This window comes from Mobula hypostoma, chromosome 29 (assembly GCF_963921235.1).
Source record: "Mobula hypostoma chromosome 29, sMobHyp1.1, whole genome shotgun sequence".
In the NCBI taxonomy this organism is placed as follows: Eukaryota; Metazoa; Chordata; class Chondrichthyes; order Myliobatiformes; family Myliobatidae; genus Mobula; species Mobula hypostoma.
The window spans coordinates 7,112,115-7,136,993 of record NC_086125.1 but is presented as its reverse complement, the minus strand read 5'-3'; the positions used below and the strand labels follow the sequence as shown (position 1 = coordinate 7,136,993).

General features: G+C 39.7%; 1 protein-coding gene across 3 annotated transcripts in view; it reads right to left on the bottom strand.

Annotated features, from left to right (window-relative positions):
* The window catches only part of raver1 (ribonucleoprotein, PTB-binding 1), a 51,858-nt gene that overhangs the window by 2,024 nt on the left and 24,955 nt on the right, over positions 1 to 24,879 (bottom strand). The window contains exons 6-15 of one of the 3 annotated variants that reach the window (XM_063036075.1): positions 23,580 to 23,683; positions 12,854 to 12,959; positions 9,013 to 9,266; positions 7,298 to 7,403; positions 6,303 to 6,505; positions 5,589 to 5,660; positions 5,043 to 5,123; positions 4,481 to 4,552; positions 3,596 to 3,718; positions 2,936 to 3,013 (exon numbers count right to left, since the gene is read on the bottom strand). In XM_063036075.1, the coding sequence (XP_062892145.1) occupies positions 2,936 to 3,013; positions 3,596 to 3,718; positions 4,481 to 4,552; positions 5,043 to 5,123; positions 5,589 to 5,660; positions 6,303 to 6,505; positions 7,298 to 7,403; positions 9,013 to 9,266; positions 12,854 to 12,959; positions 23,580 to 23,683 (1,199 nt within the window). Of the gene's footprint in view, positions 1 to 2,935; positions 3,014 to 3,595; positions 3,719 to 4,480; positions 4,553 to 5,042; positions 5,124 to 5,588; positions 5,661 to 6,302; positions 6,506 to 7,297; positions 7,404 to 9,012; positions 9,267 to 12,853; positions 12,963 to 23,579; positions 23,684 to 24,879 lie in introns of all 3 variants that reach the window. The other 2 variants (XM_063036074.1, XM_063036077.1) reach the window with 2 other exon arrangements.

The following is a 24,879-nucleotide window of genomic DNA, read 5'->3' as shown; positions in this document are numbered from 1 at the left end:
GTTCCCAGACCAAAAAAGTAACCTACCAAATCATACAAAATAACATATAAAACCTAAAATAACACTAACACATAGTAAAAGCAGGAATGATATGATAAATACACAGCCTATATAAAGTAGAAATAATGTATGTACAGTACAGTGTAGTTTCACTTACCAGAATCGGGAAGACAGCGAGCACACTGGAAGGTTCACGCATTTTTCTATCATACATTTCTTTGTAAGCACTCAAAACATCCTGCAAACCTGCCCTAAACCTACGTGCCCTTTCAAAATTAAAGTCATACTTTTCTGCAATCATTGCAGCACTGTCAATTGTAGCGAAAATCTCACACAGTTAAAAGCTATGGTGTGCGCGCTGCCTCTATAACGGCTCGCTGCAAAACAAACACTGAATGCTATTTTCGCTGAGGCATCAGCGTTCCCAGAAGAGCCACGATGGTTGCGTCTGTACTGAACATGTACAGACTTTTTTTCCTTGTCATTATTCCCTAAACAATACAGTATAACAACTAGTTACATAGCATTTACATTGTATTAGGTATTATAAGTAATCTAGAGATGACTTAAAGTATACCGGAGGATGTGCGTAGGTTATATGCAAATACTACGCCATTTTATATAAGGGACTTGAGCATCGGCAAATTTTGGTATCCGCGGGGGGGGGGGGTCCCGGAACCAATCCCCCGTGGATACGGAGGGCCGACTGTATGCTGCTGCAAACATCAGTACAAAGGCCCCAATTGTTCACAGTCTGTATCAGCTGTTTCAATGAGGACACCAGCTCTATTAAACGTAAATTTTCTCATCATACATATAGAGGTGGGATTGAGAAGAATGCAAAAGGACTTTATGGAAATAACCTTCTCAGAGTTACAAATGAAACTGAACATTGTGCCATCAGCAAACAGCTTCACTTTTGCCCTTATGATGGAAGAATGGTCATCGCTGTCACAGCTTAAGATGGTAGGGGACAGGATACTGCCTCAAGGAACCATGTGGGATGACTAACTGCCAAGACTGACAACAGCTCCAAACCTTGATTTAAAAAAAAGGATACCTTGACACACACTCAATAAAGTGTTACCTATATGTGAAAGGGTATTCAACCTCACCAATACCTCCATAATCCAGCTCTTATGATCCCTATTTGAACCAAAGCTGTGATGGAGGTAGACAGGCATTGGATGGTTGAGGAAATCAAAAATGAGCATTGATAGCATAGTCAACGACAGATCCCATTGTTGCTTTTATTGTGAATTGGTTGACTAAATGAACGGCAAGAACACGGAAATATGAGAAATCATCTATTTTGCTAGAAGGTGTTCTTTGAAATATTACAAAATAATTGATTGTGTTCTAAAGTGCTTCAGTCCTTATTCACAATTTACTGAAAGATAAAAAGGTACAACAAACAGTAAAGAAGATTAATGTTATATTGGCTTTAACTGCAAGAAGCTTTGAGGACAGGAGTAAAATCATCTTTCTGAAATTATATATTATCCTGGTGCAACCACACCTGGAATGCTGAATACTGATATGGTCTCCTTCACCAAGATAGACCAAGTACAACCTATGTATAGTAGTTGATTGGGATGGAATTGCAGTTGTGTTCTTTGAGTAATAAGCAGAACTCCCCAAAAAATTAAAGTAATCACATTGAAACACACAATATTCTTACAGGCTGTGGATGATATTTCCTCAGGCTGAGTTGACTAGAATCAGGGGTTAATCATAAAATTAGGGGTTTATCATTCAGGACTGAGATGAAAGGAAATTTTATAACCAAAAAGTCGGTGAATTTTCGGAATTTCTTAGGATGGGTGTGAAGGTTCAGTTGATGAGAATATCCAAGTGATGAATAAATTTTTGGATATTAAGGAATTACTGAAACAGAGTGGTGCTGAAGTAAAAAGATCAGTCATGATCAAGAGATACCGAATGGCCTACCTCTATTTCCACTTTATGTTTATATCACTGCTAAACTGAGCAGCATAATAAGGTAGAAGATAAAGTGTCATCAATTGGTACACGAGACTTGTTTCAGCTCAATCCATAGACATCAAATGGTGAAGAATTTAAACTCCATTTAAAGTACAGGCGCTGTGATTTAGAGATCCACAGTATCTCTAAAGATGACAAGAATTAAGACTGCACCACCCATTGATAGAGTCATGACTTACTTCAAGGGTTGTCCTTATCAGAAGCAAGTTTGGAGAATTGCTCACAGATGATTTCCCCAATCATGTCAGTAATATTCCTGGTGGGCAAGGCCTTGTTGCCTGCAATCTTTTTCAGTACCTTAGTAATTTGTAGCAAGCCTAGAAAATCCTCAACACAATTTGCTAAATGTGTTCAAGTGAGCTTCCTCTATTCTGTAACTTGCCACTGATAATGTTAAGATTTGCAAGCTCCGCATGAACAGAACTTATTTGTATAATGGGCTTTAAGAGGTACCAACATTAAAAATATGAACAATCTCATCCATCTTTTGAAAAAGTCAAATTGCTGGTTTCTTTTTGTATTCTCACATCCTTAGGGTTAAATAAGGATAAGGAACCTTCCATTTCAGAGAAATCAGACACAGTCATCCCTGATGACATGTTTAATTGCGTAGCACAAATAGATTCTACTCCATTCCACTCAAGAAATTGTACTATACACCTCTAGCTAAAGCAGTATTTAATTAATAGAATGGTGCAATTTAAATCCTGTTTCAACATAGCTGAGTTCCAAAAAGTACCAATCTGGACTTCTAATTCAAACAGTTAAGTGAATGAAAAGTTACAGCACAAAGCACAATCCTGTTCCAGACAAAGCTACAACATTGGGAAATACTCAATGTGGTCAGTGAATATTTGCATACAAGTACATTTCCATTTCAAACATACAATCCAAGGACACATAAATGAGTCAAAAAAAGTGAGATGTTTACCTTCAGCAGGGAGCCTGGTGGGGAGCTGGAGGGCCGAGCTCCCAAGAGTCCTGCCCCGGAGTTCAGCAGTGGATTTAACTGGAACAGGCCAAAGAAAAGTCAGATCTCTAATTGGCATAGCTATAGATTCAATACATACCAAGACAATAATTAAACAGCAGTTTAAAAAAAAATCAAACTGGACATCTATCTTTCATAAAAAGGCTCTAAAAGCCTCCTTTCTCAATCCAAAACACACATTTTCTGCTCTTGAATTATTAGCCAATTATATGAAAATGCAGAGAAGCAGACCCATTCCCAAAGACAGAATATAATCCTCGGTTTTTGAGTTACTAGGTAAATCTATTGGTCTTAAATGAGCCAAGATTCATACACCTGGCCAAGTGAATATAACAGCATGTTTGCACTACATGGTGTGCATTCTTTCCCCCTGGCTTTGCTGAGATAGGATTTTATGCAGTAATAAGACATTACAACTCAACATCAATTGAACCAAGGATGCCCTAATCAAGTTAGGAAGGAATCCGTGATGAGTGTTCAGAGGATCATAGTACAGGCCATCTCTCAACCTATTGTGTGATTGATTCAATACTGTGCTTCACAATATTCTAAATTAGTGAATATGCATAATGATGCATCCCGATATTGGTAATGCTCTACCTTGGAGGAGTAACCCTGCCGGAGTCCTGCTCTTAAGCCACTTTTGAAATAGGACGTCGGGGAGCTGGAGTACAGTGGAGGTGGAGCAGATTCCAAATCATTGTAGCCACAAGAAGTTGATCGCTTGAAAATATTTTTTTAAAAAGATCATTAACAATCCAAGATCAATTTTAATCAACACTTGATTTAAGATTCAAGTTATTTTTTTATCATATTGAAACATACAGTGAAATGCATCATTTACATTAACAACCAATACTCCCAAGGGGCCAGCCCACAAATGTCACCACACATTCCGGCGCCAACATAGCATGCCCACCACGCTCAACAGATTACGCACACTTCCAGAGAAGTTGAAAAAGAACGGTTGATTTCATTGCTTTATATTCCCCCACCTCTGTATAGGTGAATCCACTCTTTAATGTCTTAACTATGAAGACATTAATATACAACCTAGACAGTTTGCACTGACAGACTCTCCTATCACGGCTACTGAGTAACAAATATGATCTTATTCTCAACAGACTTGGGCACACAGCTACCAGAGGACTGGGAGGAAAAGCCTTCCAGCTTCCACACTCTCCCATCCATTCTAAGTGGACAAAGACCACCTTATGAACCATAAATGTTGGCCCCTCACCACTAAGCTAACACCCAGAGACTAAGAATTGATCTATGTCAGGCTTGCACAGCTTGGTAGATTTACCCATCTGCTGGGTTACTACTTTGGACATGCCACAGTTCTGTGCAAAACAAGAGCCTAAAAAATTAATTAATTAATAATCCCAACCATTCCAGTTGAGACACAAAAGACAAAAAAATCTCCGGAGCACTCTAGTAATAACCTCTTATCCACTTGAGAAACTTCTTTAATCTAATCTTTACCTGATTTTGGTCAGATTCATACCCTCCAAGTCCAGAGTCAAGTGGAAGTTGATATCGCTCCAGCTCCCTTTCCTGAAAGTAAAGCCTTGATTAGATAGATATACCCAAAAATATTTTCCCTTTTCAAAACATCAGCTCCTTGCTGGAAATCCAAATAAAGTCCAGCAGGCTGTTATAAACAGTGCAAGCAGACAAGTTATTCCACAAGCCACAGCACCTTTGTGAACACCATCCATTTTTGCCAATAATAAATGGAAATACTTGAATGTTGATCTTCCTTAACTCCATGTAGCTGAGGAAGACAGTTGTTTCCCAACTTCTTCCCTGCTTGAAACTCGAGTTACAGGAAGAAAGTTGCAGCAGGTATTATTTAGTTCTTCCCACACATTTACATTACCTCTCTCACCGAGATAGCCATTATTCCACTTTAAAAACGCATTTCACAGCTACTTAATATTTATAGCAACTATGCCGAGCATACATCTCTTACCCAGTTACAGCATAGCCTGATACCCTAAGCTAATGTGTTATCTTGAACTCCCCACTCCTTTTCAATACTTACACTACTACGATCTCGCCCGTAGCGCCGAGCTCCTCCCAGGCCAGAGTCGCGGGATCGCGAGTATCTTTCCAGCTCCCTATCCTAATCAGAAACAAAATTCAGTTAAACAGTTTTCATTGTGGAAACTTTTCATTGTTCTCATCGAATCCATTCTCTTATGTCACTTTCCGATTAGTTTCTCATTCATTTATTCATGATAGTCAGTCTCAAATAGGTAATCAACAGGCACTTTTACCCTTCGCACTTTATAAAACCAAGTCTCAACCCTTCAGAGCTCTTGCTCGAGTTGGAACCATCCTACTCTAGCCCAGTGCAGATAAAAACCACAGATTCAGGACTACTATATTGACAGAGACAAGTTAACTCTATATACTCAAAAAGGGAATCATAGGATTCCTGGTCCACATTTTTTTTTTACATCTGCTACACTGCACATCAAGAGAGCTCCACTGTGTTGTTAGATTGATAAGAACTGGGTCCAACCTAGTTCAACTATCCCCAGAATAGCCCCCCTTCCCTCAGAATGCATTTAATCATAATATTTACCTCATTTCTGTCACGGCCATATCCTCGATACCTAGGACCACTTGATGGTGGGTATTGCTCCAGTTCTCTTTCCTGCCACAATAAAATTAGTTCACTTGAAACATACGTAGTTTTCTCCTGTTGTTTCCAAAGTATTTAGACTTTAGCTATGCTTCTGTGAGAGTCTTAGTAGTTAAGGAAGACATCCAAATGTGCATGAGGCAAAAATTGCTTCCTTCCGGCACCAACATGTTTCAATAAATATCATTGCATATCCAATAGAGATCAGTAAGATACCAAAAGCAAGAAAGAGATGTTCCAGCATTTCATAGCAAACATGTATGGTATAAACTTGTAAGACTGGTCAGTGTTGTTAGTTGAACGGTAAATATTGGACATCATGAGAACTGCTTTGTTTAAATTCAAATAGAACCAGAATTTCAGAAACTGGTTGCTATCAGCCAATTATTGTCTACACAAACTTTTGTCTGTATTTAATAATGTTTCTTGTTTCATCACTGCAAATAGAGCAATTACCCAAATAAGAAGATGTTGAAGACAACTGAGATAACCTGTGTGGATAAAAACTACATAAAAATCTTTGCACAGGTTTATTATTCACTGTAAATCACATTGTATTTACAAAGTATCAATGATCGATGACCACGACCGGAAAAGGAACAATCCAATTATACTAAACCCAACGGTGTTATAAATCACTAACAGAAGACATACCTCTTCATAGTCTCTGTAAGAGTGGTAATCATCATAACTTTCCAAACTGCCATAACCTGACTGTTTGCTTCCAGTCTCTGGATAATCTGGATAATCCGGATAATCCCCGATGCCAGATCCATGATGAATTCTAGAACTGGAGCTAGGGTAGTTTCCCAAAAGACCAGTACTGTGTCCATAGGACATTGAACTGCTGGAGTTGGCTGTTGGAAAAAAGTTCATTTTTTTTTAGGTCAAAAGGCCATAGCTTCAATTTAAGAACTGGCTGGTCTAGACAACAGGAATCAAAATGAATCTTTCAGGGAATTTTGAGCATCTAGAAAAGAATTTAAAGAAATTAGGAAGGCAAAAAGAGGCCATGAAATATCCTTGGTGAGTAAGATTAAGCAGGATAATAAGACATTCTATAAATAGAATCAGAAGCAAGAGAGGAAGAATAGTTCTCCTGAAGGACCAAAGGGGAAATCCATATGTGGAGCCAGGTAATGTGGGCTAAGTTCAAGTGAGTATTTATCATTTATATTCACCACGGAGAAGAATGTAAAAGATAGTGAGTTCAAGAAGGCAAATGTGGATAATCCGAAGCAATTTAGTAATAAGGAGGAGGTGGTGTTAGATGTAATGTTTGCTAAGAGTTGATAAATCCCCAGGGCCGGATGAGATCTATCCAGGTTGATATGGGAAATGAAGGAGGAGATAGCTGATGGCTCTAACAGACTGTTGCATATATGTGAGCCATAGGTATCGGAAGCTAATGTTTTTCCTTTATATAAGAAGGGCAGCAGAGGTTAGTCAAGTAACTAAATGCAAGTGAGTTACTTGACTAACCTGGGTAAAGCTAAAACAAGTCTAGACTAAAAGGAAAATTACAGAATTCGGCATCTTTCCATTTCACATTCATCACAGAGTATTTAATAGGACAAAGTGCAACAGTAGATTTATTTACCAAACTGTCCCCATCTTTCACCCTTTGAATAAAAGTAAATCAAACCTACCAGCCTGTTCCTTACCAGACACATTAGTAGGGAACACACTTCGCATATTGAGGTATGGATTTTGAGGTACCCGCAGATCTTTTGGTGGCTCACCCAGCAGAGATGGCTGCAACACAAATTTGATGGTACTCAAGCTATGTCCAAGATTGTGCAAGATAATCACTCAGCGCTTCAGTAACAGCATAATTGCATACACCCTACTTGCGTCAGGTAAATCATATGGTGCAAAAGGGGTGTGGAAGCAAAAACTGTAAAAGCCTAGAATCTAAAATTTTAAAAAAATATCAGAACTACTGGTCATCTCTGGGAAACAAATTTAATGCTTCAGCTCCATTTTGCTGTTTCATATGGCATGGCCTGGGAAGGGCTGACATGAGTCTGCCTGTTTGGGAGCCAGGGTCAATAACCATCAAAAGAAGGAAATGTTAGAAGACAAGGATGTTCTGATGTGGCCAATCATTCTTCAATGCTCTGAATAATTAAATCCCATTGTCCTCTGACATAGAACATTTTTAAAATTCACTAATTTCTCTTTGAAAAATTGGATTTTTCCCTCTCAGACTCAAAGTCAATCCCCTAATTTGAAAGTGTGACCCCTAGTTCTAGGGGTCTCGATTTCTTAATCTTGAGAAGATTAGCCCAATCTGATTAATCTCTACTTATGAGCAAATCTTTGAGTTATATAATTAATTATATCTGTATGAAAAATATAATATTAAGAATTTTTCGAACACAGCTGATCTTTATTCTGCCAATACCCCTGTATCTACTAATAAAGGATCTTTTACTTAGGTGGATGGATACCAGACAAAGAACACACTTAACTTTGACAGCTCAGCTCCACAATGATGACAATTATGAGGAGAGCTGGGGAGAAGACTTTCTGATCTGAGAGAGCTGTAGCCCAAGATGCCGCAGTCACAAATTTGCACTGACATGGTTCACAAATTACACATTATAGAAACTAATACTATGTAGTCATGTTCAAAGTATGCAAAGCTGAAGTTCATCAGCAGGATTGGATCAATTACAAATAGTTTTATCCTTATTCAGAAAAAGTTCTTGCATCATTCTGGAATGCAATGAGGAAAACATGTGTCACTTACCAAAACAAATTTGTAAACTTTTCTGCAAACTATCCAAGATCTATAGCGTGTTTGCTTTGTACAAACAATAAATAAATTTTGATATCTAACTCACTTTTAGCACAGATAACCAAAAAATGGATCATAAAACAATCTAGATTCTGTTTAAGAGACCAAGTTTTTCCAGAGATTGTCTTTTGCTCCAGATTCTAGCAGTCACAAACTTTTGTGCCTCCACTTGGATTTTAGTCTGAAAGGACCATATGCTAATTGATCCATATTATTTACCAATAACATTGCACAAGGCAGACACCAATACTCCCATTCGTTACTCTCTATTCTGTTTGTGGCCAAACATTTTCTTTATCATTATCCACTATTAAGAACGGTTTCCAAAGTGCAGCTTTAACAATGCACTTGAAAACTTGCACAGACCTTCATTTCAATCAACTATAGTTTAGATCACAAACTGAAGGACAAAAGGAAGAGGCTTGAGTTATTCTCAGTCATCAACAGAGAATTTGCAATTCAAACACTTTGAGAATAATAAATTTAAAACTAATAACAGGAATAAACTACAATATTCTACAAAAGAGAGACATGACTGTCAATTTAAGCTTGATCCCTCACCCCTGGTGTAGCCAAGCCAGTGTCTTGAGACATGTTCTGGTTCCTCTGTTTCTTCAAATCACTGAGCACAGAACCCAGGATGGATGTGGGGAGTCCTTGCAAAGAAGCTGGAGGAGAGGAGACCTGCCGAGAATGAGATGGATTATCCATCATACCGAGCATGTCGGATGGCCTTTGTCCATGATATTGTTGGTTTGGCAATGATCCCATTGGCATCATTGGTGGATTCAGGTGTCCTCTTTCAGAATTCAGTCCTATAAGGTTATAAATACAGAAAGTTTAAAAATTAATTCAAGACAGAGAACTCATTTAAAACAGAATCAACTCAGTAATAAAATAATCCTTTGCAATAATTTGAGGAATGGAGTGTAGATAGGCTACATCTATAACTCACTGTTCTGAAAAGGACAGTCCTCAATGGCTTAAAATCAGAAGAGAAAGTTCTTTAATGGATAGGTGGGATGCCAATGAGCTGTTTACCTCAGTTTTTAGCCGGAGTTTCTGAAAGTTATCACTTAAAGACAGATAGAAAATGACGAGGAAGCAGTAAAGGCAGACTGCTCAATAATGGTCACAGATAAGCCAAGAACTGTCTTTCAAGCCCCAAAGCATTTGTTTTGTCAAAGTGGTATTTGATAAAATGGGATAAACAGAAGTTTAAAACAAAACATTCTATAGATTCTACTCATTACAAAAACAATCCAATTATTCCACAATTATCTAATACAAGCTTTACAAAATGTTAAATAACACATGGAAACCTTATTAGAATAAAAGGTTTTCCACATCCTCTATTACCTTCTATGGGAATTATATCAAAATACATGGAAGAGCTTTGACAGAGTAGGCTACTCTGGAAAGTTAGATCACATGGGATCTAAGGTGAGCAAGTTTGGCTTGATGGCAGGAGACAGCGCATAGTGGCAATAGCTATTTTTCAGACTGGAGGCCTGTGACTCCTGGGGTACTGCAAGGAAATCAGTGCTAAGTCACCTGTTGCTCATCATTTATGTGAACAATTTGAATGAGAATTAGCTGGCATGGCAATTTGCAGATGACACTAAAACCAGTGGTATAATGGACAGTAAAATTGGACATCTAAGATTACAATTGGATCTTGATCAACTGCGCTAGTGGGCCAAGAAATGGTAGATGGAGGTTTAATTCAGATAAATGTGATGTTTTGCATTTTGTAAGAAAAGCAAAGGTTTGATTGTACAGGAAATTGTAGGGTCCTGGGAAATATTGTAGACCCATGGGTGCAGGTACATGGTTCCTTGAAAGTACTGACATGGGTCGAAAAGGTAGTGAGGCTAGTACAAGTCGACCTTCACTAATCTGGCACCATTGGGACCTGAGGAGTGCTGGATTAGTGAAAATGCCGAATTACAGAAGGATCACATTAAGCATAATCAGTGCCGGATTATCGAAGGAATCGGATTACAGGTAGTCGGATTAGTGAAGGTTGACCTGTATTTGACACACAGACCCAATGAAGGGTCTCAACCTGAAATGTCAGCTGTTTACTCCTCTCCATAGCTACCATCTGACATGCTGGTTTCTCCAGCTTTTATTTATTTATTGAGACACAGCATGGAATAGGCCCCCATTTTGTATGTGTTCATTTGGCACACTTGTCTGTATTAGTCAGAACACCATGCTACACACGACATTGGTATGGCCACATTTGGATTACTGCCTACAGTCTGGTAACCCTGTTATGAGAAGTATATTAAACTAGACAGGAATATTATTGGGAGTAGAAGGCTTGGGTTATTATGGAGAGGCAGGATAGGTTGGGAGTTTTATTTTAAAACGCCTGTAGCATAAGAGAGTGAGTGTGACCTCAGAGTTTCCTAAACTCACGAGGGGCCTAGATAAAGTGAATAGTCACACAGTCTTCCCCCAGGGTAGGAGAGTCCAAAACTACAAGGCATATGTTTAAAGTGGTGGTTACAACAATGACATTATGATATTTAACGCAAGTTTCAGAGGTATATGGGCCGGCCAAACATAGGCAGATGAGACTAGCTTTGTTAGGCAAATTGTTCGGCATGCGCAGACGACCATACATAGGAGCAGAATTAGGCCAGTTGGCCCATTGAGTTTACTCATTCAATCATGTCTGATTTATTATCCTTCTCACACCCATTCTCCTGCCTTTTCCCCATAATCTTTGACACGTGACTAATCAAGTCACATTCCCAATGGCTTGGCCTCCACGGCCACCTGTGGCAATGAATTCCACAGATTCACCACCCATTGGCTAAAGAAATTACTTATCTCTGCTCTAAAGGGACATTCTTTTATTCTGAGGCTGTGCCCTCTGATCCTAGAACCCACCCCCACCTCCACTGTAGGAAACATCTAGGCTTTTCAATATTCGAAATATAAGCTGGACTGAAGGGCTTTGTTCCGTGCTGTATAGCTCTATGGCTTATGGTCCAAGTATTGTTGCTCCACTGGTGCAAAACTACTAGGGGAGCTTCTCTGATACAGGCCTTTGGTCCTCCATTTAGAGTCTGTTCAGCCACAGGATGCAACACTGATCTTGCCCTTTCCTCCAAAGTTATTGTGAAGCGATTAGCACAGAGGAACAAAAAAAAAAGCCATCAGAATATATCTATTAAACTACTGCCACAAGAACCAACCCATCACCTTTCCCACACCACCTCTATTCGGATCTGGGAATGTTACTGACCATCACTTAGCCCTCAGAATTACGCATGGTTAATAAACAAGGAAATGATTTGACGATGATACCAAACAGAGGATGAGGTCAGAGTCAGAGGGTTTTTTTTTCCTGCATAGAAGTCTGTAACCAGTATACCATAGGGATCACGCAGGGACTATATCTACATTAATGTACTTGGATGCGAACATAGGTGGACTGATTTGCAAACTTGCTGATAACACAAAGACTGCCTTTGTGGATAGTGAAAGTCATTGTGAAAGGATGAAGAGGGTAGAGTTCAGCTGGAATGATGTGCAAGGTGGCCGCAGATAGAATTTAATCCAGACAAATCTGACGTAATGCATTTTGAGATGTCAAATACTAACCTGACATACACATTAAGCAGATGATATACAGAGGGACCTTGGGGTGAAAATTCATAACTCTAAGAAAACAGCGAGACAGATAGATAGGATTGTGAGGGCAACATTCAACATGGGATTGTCACACTGCAACTATATAACATTGTCAGGCTGCACTTAACAGTATTATGTATGATTCTGGCTGCCATACTACAGGAAGGATGTAGTTACACCAGAAAGAGTGTAGAAATTATTCACTAGGACGCTGACTGGTATGAAGGCCTGCAGTTATACAATTAAAGATAGGTTAGATATGCTAGGTTTATTCTCAATGGAATATAGGAGGGGCATAGATAGGGTGGATAGCCTGTTTTACCTGGGATGTGTGAGACTAATACTGGAGGCCATAGGCTAAAGGTGAGGGGACAAATTTAAAGAAGATCTGAGGGAAAGGCTTTCCTGCACAGAGGTCAGTGGTTATATGGTACAAGCTGTCAGAGGTAGAGGCGGATACAATTACCTTTAAAGCCATTTAGACAGGTACTTGGATAGGAAAGGAGCAGAGAAACAGGCAAACAGGGTTAATACAGATGGGCATCAAGGTTGGCATGGATGAGTTGGGTCAAAGGGCCAGTTTCTGAACTGTACAGCTCTTATAGTTAAACATCAGCCACAACATTCCTCCAGACAGGGCTGCGCTAGAAATAACCGATAATTGAAATAATTGGTAAATAGATAATTGTTTATTATTGGGCTGCAAGTGTAAAATTAAAATAGGCTCCGAGTTTCCAAGACATGCACATACCTGAGGGTGATTTCCCTAAAAGTCCTTTTCCTGGTTGTGGTGGACCTCCAAGTCCTACTGGGTTTTGCTGCAAAGCTGCAAGAGGAGATTCACCCAGAATCCCAGGCTTCTGGGGAAAAAAAAAATACACTTACAATGCTGTACTTTCACCTGACAAAGAACCGCTCAATTTAGTTGGTTAGAATCACAAAAACAGTACATTCCAGGCCAACAAACCCATGTCAGACTGTCTCAAGAACAATTCAGTCAGTTCCATTAACAATTAGTATTTAAAAAATAAAAACCTTCTTTGAATTTCAATAATGAATCTGTATCAGCCCACAAATTTCTCTCCCAAACCAAGGGTGATCATTAATGGAACTACACAAAACAATCTCTATTCAATTGACACAGCTCTTCAGAGAACAGCATCACGCAGAGGAACTTTCTCCCCATTTGCTTTGAATGTACCAATCACCGGAACATGGAGTACAGGATAACCAAAGACCAATTCACATCTCCCATCTGGTTTATCTAACATATCTAGCCCTCTGCTGTAATCGTTATCTCCAATCTCTCACATCTCATCCCCAGCAATATCACTATCATTATTGCTGAAGAATACTACTTTTCCCTCCTGGCTACATGTGTTGAAGCCAGAAGTCATTTACAGAGCCTCCTCTTCAATTCAGTTTTCTTACTATGTCTTGGTTGTAAGAATTCCTTACTCCTCTGCCTTTCTAGTTATACTATCTTTTTCAGCCTTTGAAAACTAAAGCTTGGTTCACATTATCATTAACTCCAGATTGAACTCAATCCATCTTTAAAAACATAGTTATATGCAGCACTTTTAAGCCAGGAATCTATAACTTGGTTTTACAGTTAGTTATTTACAACTTAGGATACACAATATCGTACAAAAACTGGTAGAGCACTGCGCAAGAAAGGGCAGAATGTGATCCTGTCAATTAAGAGATGAGAATTCTAAAATTGGATGGCTACATTTTGGCTGTTAAGGGCCAGAGATACAGACTGCTGCAAATGCATGGGTACCTTGGGCTCGGCTACAGCATCATCTGTAACTGAGTATCCAAATAATTTTCATCATCACATATACATGGATCCTTCACCTGCCTATGAATAAGTAAACAATTTATTAATGTTAATGATTCTGCATGACTCCCAGTTAATTGCTCTAAAGGTGTGGCCTTTCATCTTTGAGTGAAGCCCTTAACCTCACAATTCTTGTACTGCAATATCTGATACCTGGTTTTCTTCTCAGCGGCAGAAGGACTTGTAACTATTCATGGATGCAATGTTCCGGAACCTGAATGTGTACATGGCAACATACACAGCCCATTAAGTCATGTATTTTCAGTGTTTTAACCAGATTTCATTGAAGTAAAACCAGATAGTTATAGGAAAAATCTCACCGACAAGGTATGGATGCAAAATATCACCTTCAAGGATGGGCATGAGCTCAAATCAAAAAGGATCCAAATAATTTGCCAACACCATTCCGAAACACCAAGTGCTTATTTCAATGCGGTTGAAAGCAGCATGAATGGAGTATGGTGAATCTGTGGAATGCTCTGAAGTCTGTGGGTATATTTAAAGCAAAAATTGATAGTTTCCTGATTGGTCAGGGCATCAAAGGTTATGGACAGAAGGCAGGTGTATGGGATTCAGTGGGGTCCAGGATCAGCCATGATGGAATGGTGTTGTGGAAGTCAAATCCAGATAAAGTCACTCAGAGGTCGTATAAGTACAAACTCTTTATTCAAAGCATCCGGGGCTTACTCAATTAGTCGCTCAAACAGGAACAGTCTGTCTGTGACTGTTCCTGCCCGATCCACCATCTAACTAACAATTCCCCTTACAACACACATATATTTGTTCAGATACCACCTCCCTCCACACACAAGACAGGCTGGAGTCAAAGTTATCCACCACATGACAGCCCCGAAAGACAAAATACAAAATAGGCATAATGGACAGAACATACAGAAACAGACTGGAGTGGTCCCATCTCTATGCATGAGTGCACGATGAGATAAGCATCCTGAAACCCTAGCTAGCTACCTTCAAGAAATATGGCTCAGCATGGTTTAGCACATCTGTGAATCATCAGCGGTTTCTTTCAGAAAACAGGCTGCTATTGTTTAACAAAGTGTTAATCCTTTTACATACTTTATCAGTGTAGCAGACTTGATTGGCTGAGTGGCCTAATTCTGCTCCTATGTTTTATGGTTAAGAAGTTCAGTTATTCAGACCAAGCATCAGAATGGGGAAGAGATGTGGTCTACAGACTTTGACCATGGAATGATTGCTGGTGCCAGATGGGTTGGTTTGAGTATCTCAGAAACTGCTGATCTCCTGGCACAAGAGTTTCTAGAGTTAATAGAGAATGGTGCAATAAACAAAAAGCATTCAGTGAGTGGCAGTTCTGTTGGCAAAAATGCCTTGTTAATGAGAGGTGGGAATAGAATGGCCAGACTGGTACAGGCTGACAGGAAGGCAACAGGAACTCAAATAACCAACAGTAGTGTGCAGAAGAGCATCCCTGAATGCACAATATGTTGAACCTAGAAGTGGATGTAGAAGACCACAAAGTCAGACTCAGTGATCACTTTATTAAACACAGAAGGTACATTATAAAGTGGATTCTGAATGTATTATCAGAGTGTTGAATGAGACATTGTCACAGACCAACAGCCTGTTTCCCTTTCTGCAGGTACTTCCTGACCTGACATTTTCCTCGAATTTTAAAAAAAATTCAGTTACAACAACTGCAGTTTTTTCTTTATTATTTTTAATCTAACAGCCATAAATTTTTGCACCTGGAAACTGCCTTTCTTCCTCAACTACTTGCTGCAAATAAACCAAACAGCTGGTCAGCACTTTACTCAAATAGAATTGCACAATAAAGGACGAGAGCAATATTAAAATTGGTCAGCAGTAAAGCCTAGCAGGTCAGTCTGTGCTTTGTGCACTTACATTAAGAAATGCTTAATTTTCCTTATTTTGCATCAGCTAGGTCCAAACGAGGTTCTACAGATAAACTAGGTTCCCAAGCAAAGCATTCTAGGAAACAACAGGTGCAGAGGCAAAGAGGGTGCGGTAGAAAATTAAAAGACTAAAAGACTAACATTAAACAGGAAAGAAAATTAGTAAAAAGCTCTGAATTCCACAGGCAAAAGAACCCCCCATTTTGACCAGGACCTAATAAAGTAATCAATTTTTAAAGGATTTTGAAAGCAACAAGTCACTATTGAAGAAAGCACACACAATATGCTGGAGGAACTAAGGTCAGTCAGCATCTATGGAAAAGAATACATGGGTAACATCTCTCACTGAGACCCTTCTTTAGTACTAAGGAAGGGGGTGGGGAAGATGCCCAGCTATTGAAGATATACCCTACCCTCGTTATATGCGTCTTCAGACAATGCGGATTCAGTTATGCGAGGAACCTATTTCTACCAACTTCTCGTTATATGCGAGGAGCACTGCATTCCTACCAATACAAGTCACGTGCACACACCTCACACTCTCACTTTCGCCAGTCCCGCATTTGTTTTGGCAACGTATGGGTGTGCAATTTTGCGCTCTTAAACTTTTGTGTTTTTACCTATGGTGCAGTGATTTTGTGCTTCAAATATTTAACTATGCCTCCTAAGCATCCAATGTCAAGTCCTGGGCCATCAGCCAGGCGGCAGAGGAACACTTTAGCACTTGGAAAAAAAGTTGGAAATTAAAAACAGGGCGGCGTCAGGTGAAGATAACACAGCTGTGGGACATTACCCTGTGCAGTTGTGGGCTATGATAGCTGAGTTAGGTATTACACCAAAGCAGGTGTTTAATGTCGATGAGACCGAGCTTTTTTGGAACCGTATGCCGAAACACACTTACATAAGGATAAAAAAAAACTGCATCAGGTTTCAAGGCAGCAAAGGATAGATTGACTTTGCTTAGGTGTTCCAATGCCGAAGGAGACTGTAAGATGAAGCCTCTCTTAGCTTACCATTCACTAAACCCCCATGCTCTTAAGGGTTTGAGTAAGAATATGCTTCCTGTCCACTGGGCAGCTAACAAGAAAGCATGGGTCACTGGTCAAATCTTTGAAGATTGGTTTGCCAATCATTTTGCTGTTGAGGCTGAACGCTACTGCCAGGAACAGAATCTTTAAAGTTCTTTTGCTGCTTGACAATGTGCCAGCCCATCCTAACCATTTGGACAGCATTCATCCCAACATAACAGTGCGTTTCCTGCCGCCTAACACAACATCACTGATTCAACCACTCGACCAAGGTGTGATATCCACATTCAAGGCACATTTTTTTTTTTTTTACGGCGAACTGTCTCTCAGATGCTGCAAGCAACAGACGATTTTGAAAATCCCGGGTTTACCAACGGTGAGGGAATGGTGGAAGTCCTTCAACATCAGACATGCCATCAACAACATTGAAGAATCCTGGAAAGAGGTCAGGTCTTCCACTCTGAAGCAACTGGCAGAATTTTTTTTAAGGCTGTGGAACACTTGGCACAAATGGCGATGGACATGGACTCACGTTTAGAACGGAGTCAGCATTTCAGTTGTTTCCTGCAGTCAAGCCTTCTTCCCTACAAGCAAATTTATGCTGAAAAACAAAATGCTGCCAAGCAAACAATCCTCACCACTTTCTTCAAACCGGTGTCATCTCCTGCTGCCGGCAGTACTGAGAGTTTTGTGAGTCTTCCTTCACCTCTTGCTGTGCTTGATATGATCCTGACGACATACAACCATTCACCTCATCCATGTAAAGCTGCCTGACACCACAACAACCCCTCATCTCCCTGAGCGAACACACCTGCCACCGTTGGTAAGTACAGTACACCCTAGTATGTTAACTTTCTATGATTTATTACGTTGAATATTACCTTAAATTGATGAAATATAATACGAATGTTGCCTTGTGGTACTGCTTGTGTGTCATATTGGTATAAAAATGTGAATAAATTACAGATAAAACATACTTAGGAAGCCCTCGAGAACGCATTTTCTCCATTTAAATAATTATTCACATTATGCGTTTTCATATTATGCGTCGACTTCGAGGAACGTATCCCCCGCATATAACGAGGATAGGGTGTACTCAGAAAGTATGAAAATACAAGGTTTGCAGTCCCCAAGTTCGGACTGAATATGAACTCAAATCCAATAAATGAGAGCTGTAGAATTTTAAATTCAGTTAAATTTGGAATTTGAAAAGCATCAGTAACAGTGGCTATGAAACTACCAGGTTGTCAAAATCTATTCACTTCACTAAATGGGTACTCTTTACTCTGTATAAACACATTGGAATGAAATGCCTCATTCAGTCCAATAAATTTCTATGACAATGACACAGATACTCTAATATCTCTGATACTTTCCTCTGACACTGTTAAAAAGACGACAAATGAAGTGTGTATTCTGGACATTTTATCTTTCAAGTAAATCTACATCCCAGCAGTAGTGAGCAAACACAGTGATCTCCAACTGAACCAGTAAGAGCAATTATGTCATCGCAAATTCACCTAATAATTCTGTGATTTAAACAATGTATCGACTTACTCCAAGTAAACAACTATTTTAGGGTAGTTGGGCAATACATTCAATGACATGCAGAGTTCAGAATAAGTTTTAACTAGAACTGTAATGAATATTTGGTGTCACTAATAATAAGACAGTTCAACTTCACTCAACAAAATAAAAACACGCAGCTGGTTGTGTTGCTGTGCAATCGATCATGCTTTGCTTGGGAAACAAATAAGCACTTTTGTTAAATGACAAAGGCTTTGGGTAAGGATATTACATGGGTCCTGTCTTTATTCTATGGGTGCAATCCCATTAAATTCACTGCAACTGAATCCTCAAGACAGCAGAAATGTCACATTGACTCATGAAGGTGTTGCTATGAGGGAAGTGCACTAGCGGGTGAGTGCAACAGGTCATCTTGATACATGATCAAGTTTAGATTAGATTATTTTAGCTTTATTTGTCACAGGTACATCGAAACATAGTGAAAATACATTGTTTATGTCAACAACCACCATAGTCCAAGGAGGTGATGGGGACAGCCTTCAAGTGTCACCATTCTTCACAGTGTCAACATACACTCAGTGGACACAGTATTCGTTAATGCAAATACCTAATCAGTAACTCAATGTATAAAAGCATGCAGACATGGTTAAGAGGTTCAGTTGTTGTTCAGACTAACAATCAGAATGGAGAAGAAATGTGATCCGAGTGACTTTCACTGTGGAATGGTTGATGCCAGATGAGATGGTTTGATTATCTCACAAACTGCTGAGTTCCTGGGATTTTCGCGCACAAGTCTCTAGAATTTATAGAGAATAATGCTGAAATCAAAAAAAGCATCCACTGAGCAGCAGTTCTATGGGCAAAAATGCTTTGTTAATGAGAGAGGTCAGAAGAATGGCCAGACTGGTTCAAACTGACAAGACGGTGACAATAACTCAAATGTGACAACAGTGGTGTGCAAAAGAGCATCTTGGCGGGCTAGGTTGTATGTTGTCCAGCATATATCATTACTGACACAACTAAGTAAAAATGTTTAACCCTGCTACTCTGTTATAGTTCTTATTCCACACATACTAACAATATGCCTTCTCTTTTCTCCCCCGATCAACCACCTCAACATAACTTATCAGCCAGGGCTGCCTAACCCTGCCAGTATTTCCTTCATTCTAGCAGAAACATGTTGTTCCTGAACTCTCCCATCTCATTTTTAGAAGCCGCTCTCTTTCCAGGTATTCCTTAATCTGCAAACAGCCTCTCCTAATCACCCTTTCCAAGTTCCTACCTAATGCTTTCAATATTAGCCTTGCCCCAGTTTAGGACTTTCATTTAAAGACTAATCCTATTTCTATAATTCCAATAGTTATGGTCACTGATGTGTCAGTCACTTGCCCTGCTTTGCTGCTGAACAGGTAGTCCAGCATTGCTCCCTCAATGTAGGGTTACCTACATCTTGCTTAAGAAAGCTTTCCTGGACAAATTTGACAAATTTTACCCCTTTGCAAAATGTAGTTCCAGTTAGTACAAGGGAAGTTGAAATCACCTACTACTACAACCCTGTTCTTCTCAGTTATCAGCAATTACCCTACATACTTGCTCCTCTTATTCCTCATGGGTTATTGGGGAACCTGTAATACAGACCCAGAGTAATCACCACCTTCTTAGTGCTAAGATCTATCCAAGAATATCCTCCCCAAGTAATACCATGAAGTTCTTCCTTATTAAAAGCACAACTCTTCCTCTCTTACCTCGGCCTCTATCATGCTTACAGAATCTCATCCACGCAAGACTGAGGTGCCAATCCTGCTCCTCCTTCAACCATATTTCTATAATATCCTAGTCCTACATATCAATCCATGCCTGTGTTTCTCTCCTTGCCTGTCAGTAAAGATCAGTAATGATAATAGCGAATATAAGTTCCCTACTGAGGGAACAAATGAGGGCATTTCTATATTTGTTTTTCTTTTAGTTTCATAGGCCAAGCTTCAAAGTTGCAAAGTATGTATACAGTATACAACCCCGAGATTTGTCTTCACAAAAGGCAGCCATGAAACAGAGAAGCACCGTAGAACTCGTTTAAAGAAAATGAACTCAACGACCAAACACCTGTGGGGAAAAAAGAGCAACTTGGGCAAACAGTTATGAACACTTGAACATCTCAACTTTAACTGCCAGTGATATCAATCAGTTGATTTGAGCAAGGGGTTTCAACCTCCATTTCTACAAGGGAGGTAGAGCAGGTAAGCAGTCTACAGTATCAAGCCCATCACTATCGAGCTGTGCATTAGGGTCGCAGTGATATTCTGTTCTGAGGAGTTAATATACCACTTTAGGGTATTCTTAGCAACCAGAGAAACATCTGTCTGTGCCCTGGATGCACAAACTTAGCCCTACCCTATGAGAAAGTTATCACACCACTGATCTGGCCACTGCCTCCATTCCTGCCCCCCCGCCTTCAATAAAGCTATCCCCAACAGCATTCAATCTGGTATACTTGTTTGAGAATGCCACAAGTGAAGCCTACATTAGCTGCCTACCTCCCCAGTGGTGACATGACTGACCCTTCAGTGTGAGCATCTCCCCAAAACTAGATCTAGTGCACTAGCCCTCAACCTCCCCTAAGCTCCTGGGCACCTTAACATTTCTTTTCAACGTTCAGCCTTCCGTTCGGTACAGACTAACAGCAACCTGTACATGATAAATAGTTCATAATGAAAAAGGCTGGTTGTTTCTGGCCCCACAGGCATTGAAATAAACATTATTTCAAATTCAGAGAGGTTATATTTACACAACTAATGCAGTATTGCCAATGAGGGAACAGAAGTGGATATTTCTGGAATCAAAATAAGAAAACCCTCCTTCACAGGCTAAGTATGAAAACAAGAACATTTCAACTTTCAACTATCAGTCACATAAATTAGTTGACTGGAGCAAGGGTTGCAATATCTGTTTCTGCAAGGGAGACAGAATAGTAGCAGCCTAGAGCTCAAAGGCCACTTACTTCCAGTGAATGGCCATGTTAATACATGGCTGTGCATTGGGCTACAAAACTGCACCCAACTCTGATATCTTGCCCTGCCAACATAATAGCTCATACTTTTTAACTGGTGCCTTAGCACAATTCATAAAGAACAGAAAGTTAAGTCAACTGGGTAAGAGCTATACTCCAATATTTATCCTGTCCCCCACAGAGCCAATTGAATTTCCACTACTTTTAAGAACTGATGTTAGATGCCAACTCTTTTCAAAAGAAAATGTTAAAAAAATCCGCAAATATGTTGACTTGACATCATGCCCATTTTGGTACAGTGTACCTATACACATGGTAGGCACAAATTCCTGCTTATGGGCTAATTTTTGTCTAATGCTCATGAACAGGTAGTAACAGGGTTTATATAACTTGCAACTCCAAAGGATTTTGCACACCACATTAGACACTTTAATCTTCACAATAACTTCAAGCACAACATTTATAGTTGAAGTTGGAAGTTTACATACACTTAGGTTGAAGTCATTAAAACTCATTGTTTAACCACTCCACAGATTTCATATTAGCAAACTATAGTTTTGGCAACACGCTCAGGACATCTACTTTGTGCATGACACGAGTAAGTTTTCCAAAAATTGTTTACAGACAGATTATTTCACTTTTAACTGACAATATCACAATTCCAGTGGGTCAGAAGTTTACAAACAAAATTAAAAGAAATCAGCTAAGACCTCAGGAAAAAAAAATTGTGGACCTCCACAAGTCTGGTTCATCCTTGGGAGCAATTTCCAAACATCTGAAGGTACCACGTTCATCTGTACAAACAATAGTGCACAAGTATAAACACCATGGGACCACGCAGCTGTCATACCGCTCAGGAAGGAGACGCATTCTGTCTCCGAGAGATGAATGTACTATGGCGCGGAAAGTGCAAATCAAACCCAGAACAACATCAAAGGACCTTGTGAGATGCTGGAGGAAACAGGTAGACAAGTATCTATATCCACAGTAAAACGAGTCCTATATCAACATAACCTGGAAGGCTGCTCAGCAAGGAAGAAGCCACTGCTCCAAAACCGCCATAAAAAAGCCAGACTACAGTTTGCAAGTGCACATGGGGACAAAGATCTTACTTTTTGGAGAAATGTCCTCTGGTCTGATGAAACAAAAATTGAACTGTTTGGCCATAATGACCATCGTTATGTTTGGAGGAAAAAGGGCGAGTCTTGCAAGCCAAAGAACACCATCCCAATCATGAAGCATGGGGGTGGCAGCGTCATGTTGTGGGGGTGCTTTGCTGCAGGAGGGACTGGTGCACTTCACAAAATAGACGGCATCATGAGGAAGGAAAATTATGTGAATATAGCTCGTCGCAAATGGGTCTTCCAAATGGATAATGACCCCAAGCATTCCTCCAAAGTTGTGGCAAAATTGCTTAAGGACAACAAAGTCAAGGTATTGGAGTGGCCATCACAAAGCCCTGACCTCAACCCGATAGAAAATTTGTAGGCAGAACTGAAAAAGCGTGTGCGAGCAAGGAGGCCTACAAACCTGACTCAGTTACACCAGTTCTGTCTGGAGGAATGGAACAAATTTCCAGCAATTTATTGTGAGAAGCTTGTGGAAGGCTACCCAAAACGTTTGACCCAAGTTAAACAATTTAAAGGCAATGCTACCAAATACTATCAAAGTGTATGTAAACTTCTAACCTACTGGGAAAGTGATGAAAGAAATAAAAGCTGAAATAAATCATTCTTTCTACTATTATTCTGACATTTCACATTCTTAAAATAAAGTTGTGATCCTAACTGACCTAAGACAGGGAATGTTTTCTAGGATTAAACGTCAGGAATTGTGAAAAACTGAGTTTAAATGTATTTGGCTAAGGGTGTATGTAAACTTCTGACTTCAACTATATATTGCAAATTAAAACTTGTCTACAGAAAAATTGGTTCTCGGGGACAGCGAGCCTGAGGGGCCCTATGGCAAATTCCTGCGTATCCTGCATTCATTGCAGAAGCGACAAAAGGTAGGGGATAGACAAAAAACAGAAATCAGAGACCAGTGCTATTACTGGAAATATCACACTTCACAGCAAATGTACCTACTTAAAGTCTGTACTGAGGCTTCAAAGCAAACATACTATTTATTCCATCAAGCCTTTTTACAACCAAATGCACATGTGAAAAAAGATTTACCTGGACTTGTGCTGGATTTTGGCTCTGTAAAATAAGCTGCAGGAGGGCAGCACTTAAACCAGGATTCCCCAACAAAGCCATTGAAGGAGCAGCTCCCAGAAGTCCTTCAGGAAAAATGCAGAGTTGTTAGCATGAACACCAAAAACTGCAGATGCTGGAAATCTGAAGGAAGACAGATAAACTGGAAACACACACCAGATTAAGCAGAAAAAAGATCAGAGTTCATGTTTTGGGTTGAGAACTACCAGAACTTAGGGAGGAGAGAAAACAAAATTTAAGGGAGATAGGGAAAGGATAGATAGGACAAATAAAATTATCTGCAATAGGGCATAACTGGGTGGCTGTTGTAGAAGTCAATCAATCAATGGGATTAATAGAGGTAGTTTGAGAGAGAGAGAGAATACAAGCAAGTGTAAAAAGTTTCAAAATGCAAGGCTGTATGACATGCCCAGCACGTCAAACTGCACTTACGAAGAGAGGAAAAATGGAGCCAATATCACAGACAGGTGACTTACAGCAGAAGGGCCTGTTCTGATACAGGCACAAAAAGCACGTTACCTGTAGCTGTAGAAATCAATATTGAGACCAGAAGGCTGCAACATGCCTAGATGAAGATGAGATGCTGTTCCTCAGGTTTATTCCGAGCCTCATTATAACAGTCTAGGAGGCTACAGATAAATAGGTCAGAGTGGGATGGAGAATTAAAAGTGGATGGCTACTGGAAGCTCAAGGACATCCACGCAGGTGCTCTGCAAACCATCACTCAATTTGTGCTTTGTTTCTCAAATGAAGAGAAGATTACACCTTGAATACCAAATGTGAATCATTGGATCAAGTGAATTGCTTTTGCACTTTGAAGGACAGGTGGAAAGAAGGAAGTCAAAACAGTTGATGTTGCATCTTCTGTAGTTGGATGGGAAAACACCATTTATTGGTGCAGACAGAAGAGTGGGATTGTGAAGATAATGATCCCTTTGATTTACTGAAAGCGAGGGAAGGGATGATGTGTCTGTCTGGTGGTGAAATGTTGAAGCTGACAGAAGTAGTGAAATTTGTATACTTTGAATTGAAAATAACATTTTAAAGAAGATGTCAAAGGAGCTCATTTTTCTAACTTGGAGATCTTGGTAAGTTCAAGTTTTAAAGATCCAATAAACAATATTCCACCCCAAGGAGAATACAGACAGCTGATATATGTGAACACTGACAAGTTTTTCTCCAATCCCAGTTACTGAATCATTTTATTGGATCAAAATTCTGGAACACCCTACTTAACACTCCAGTAACAACAGTTTCATTA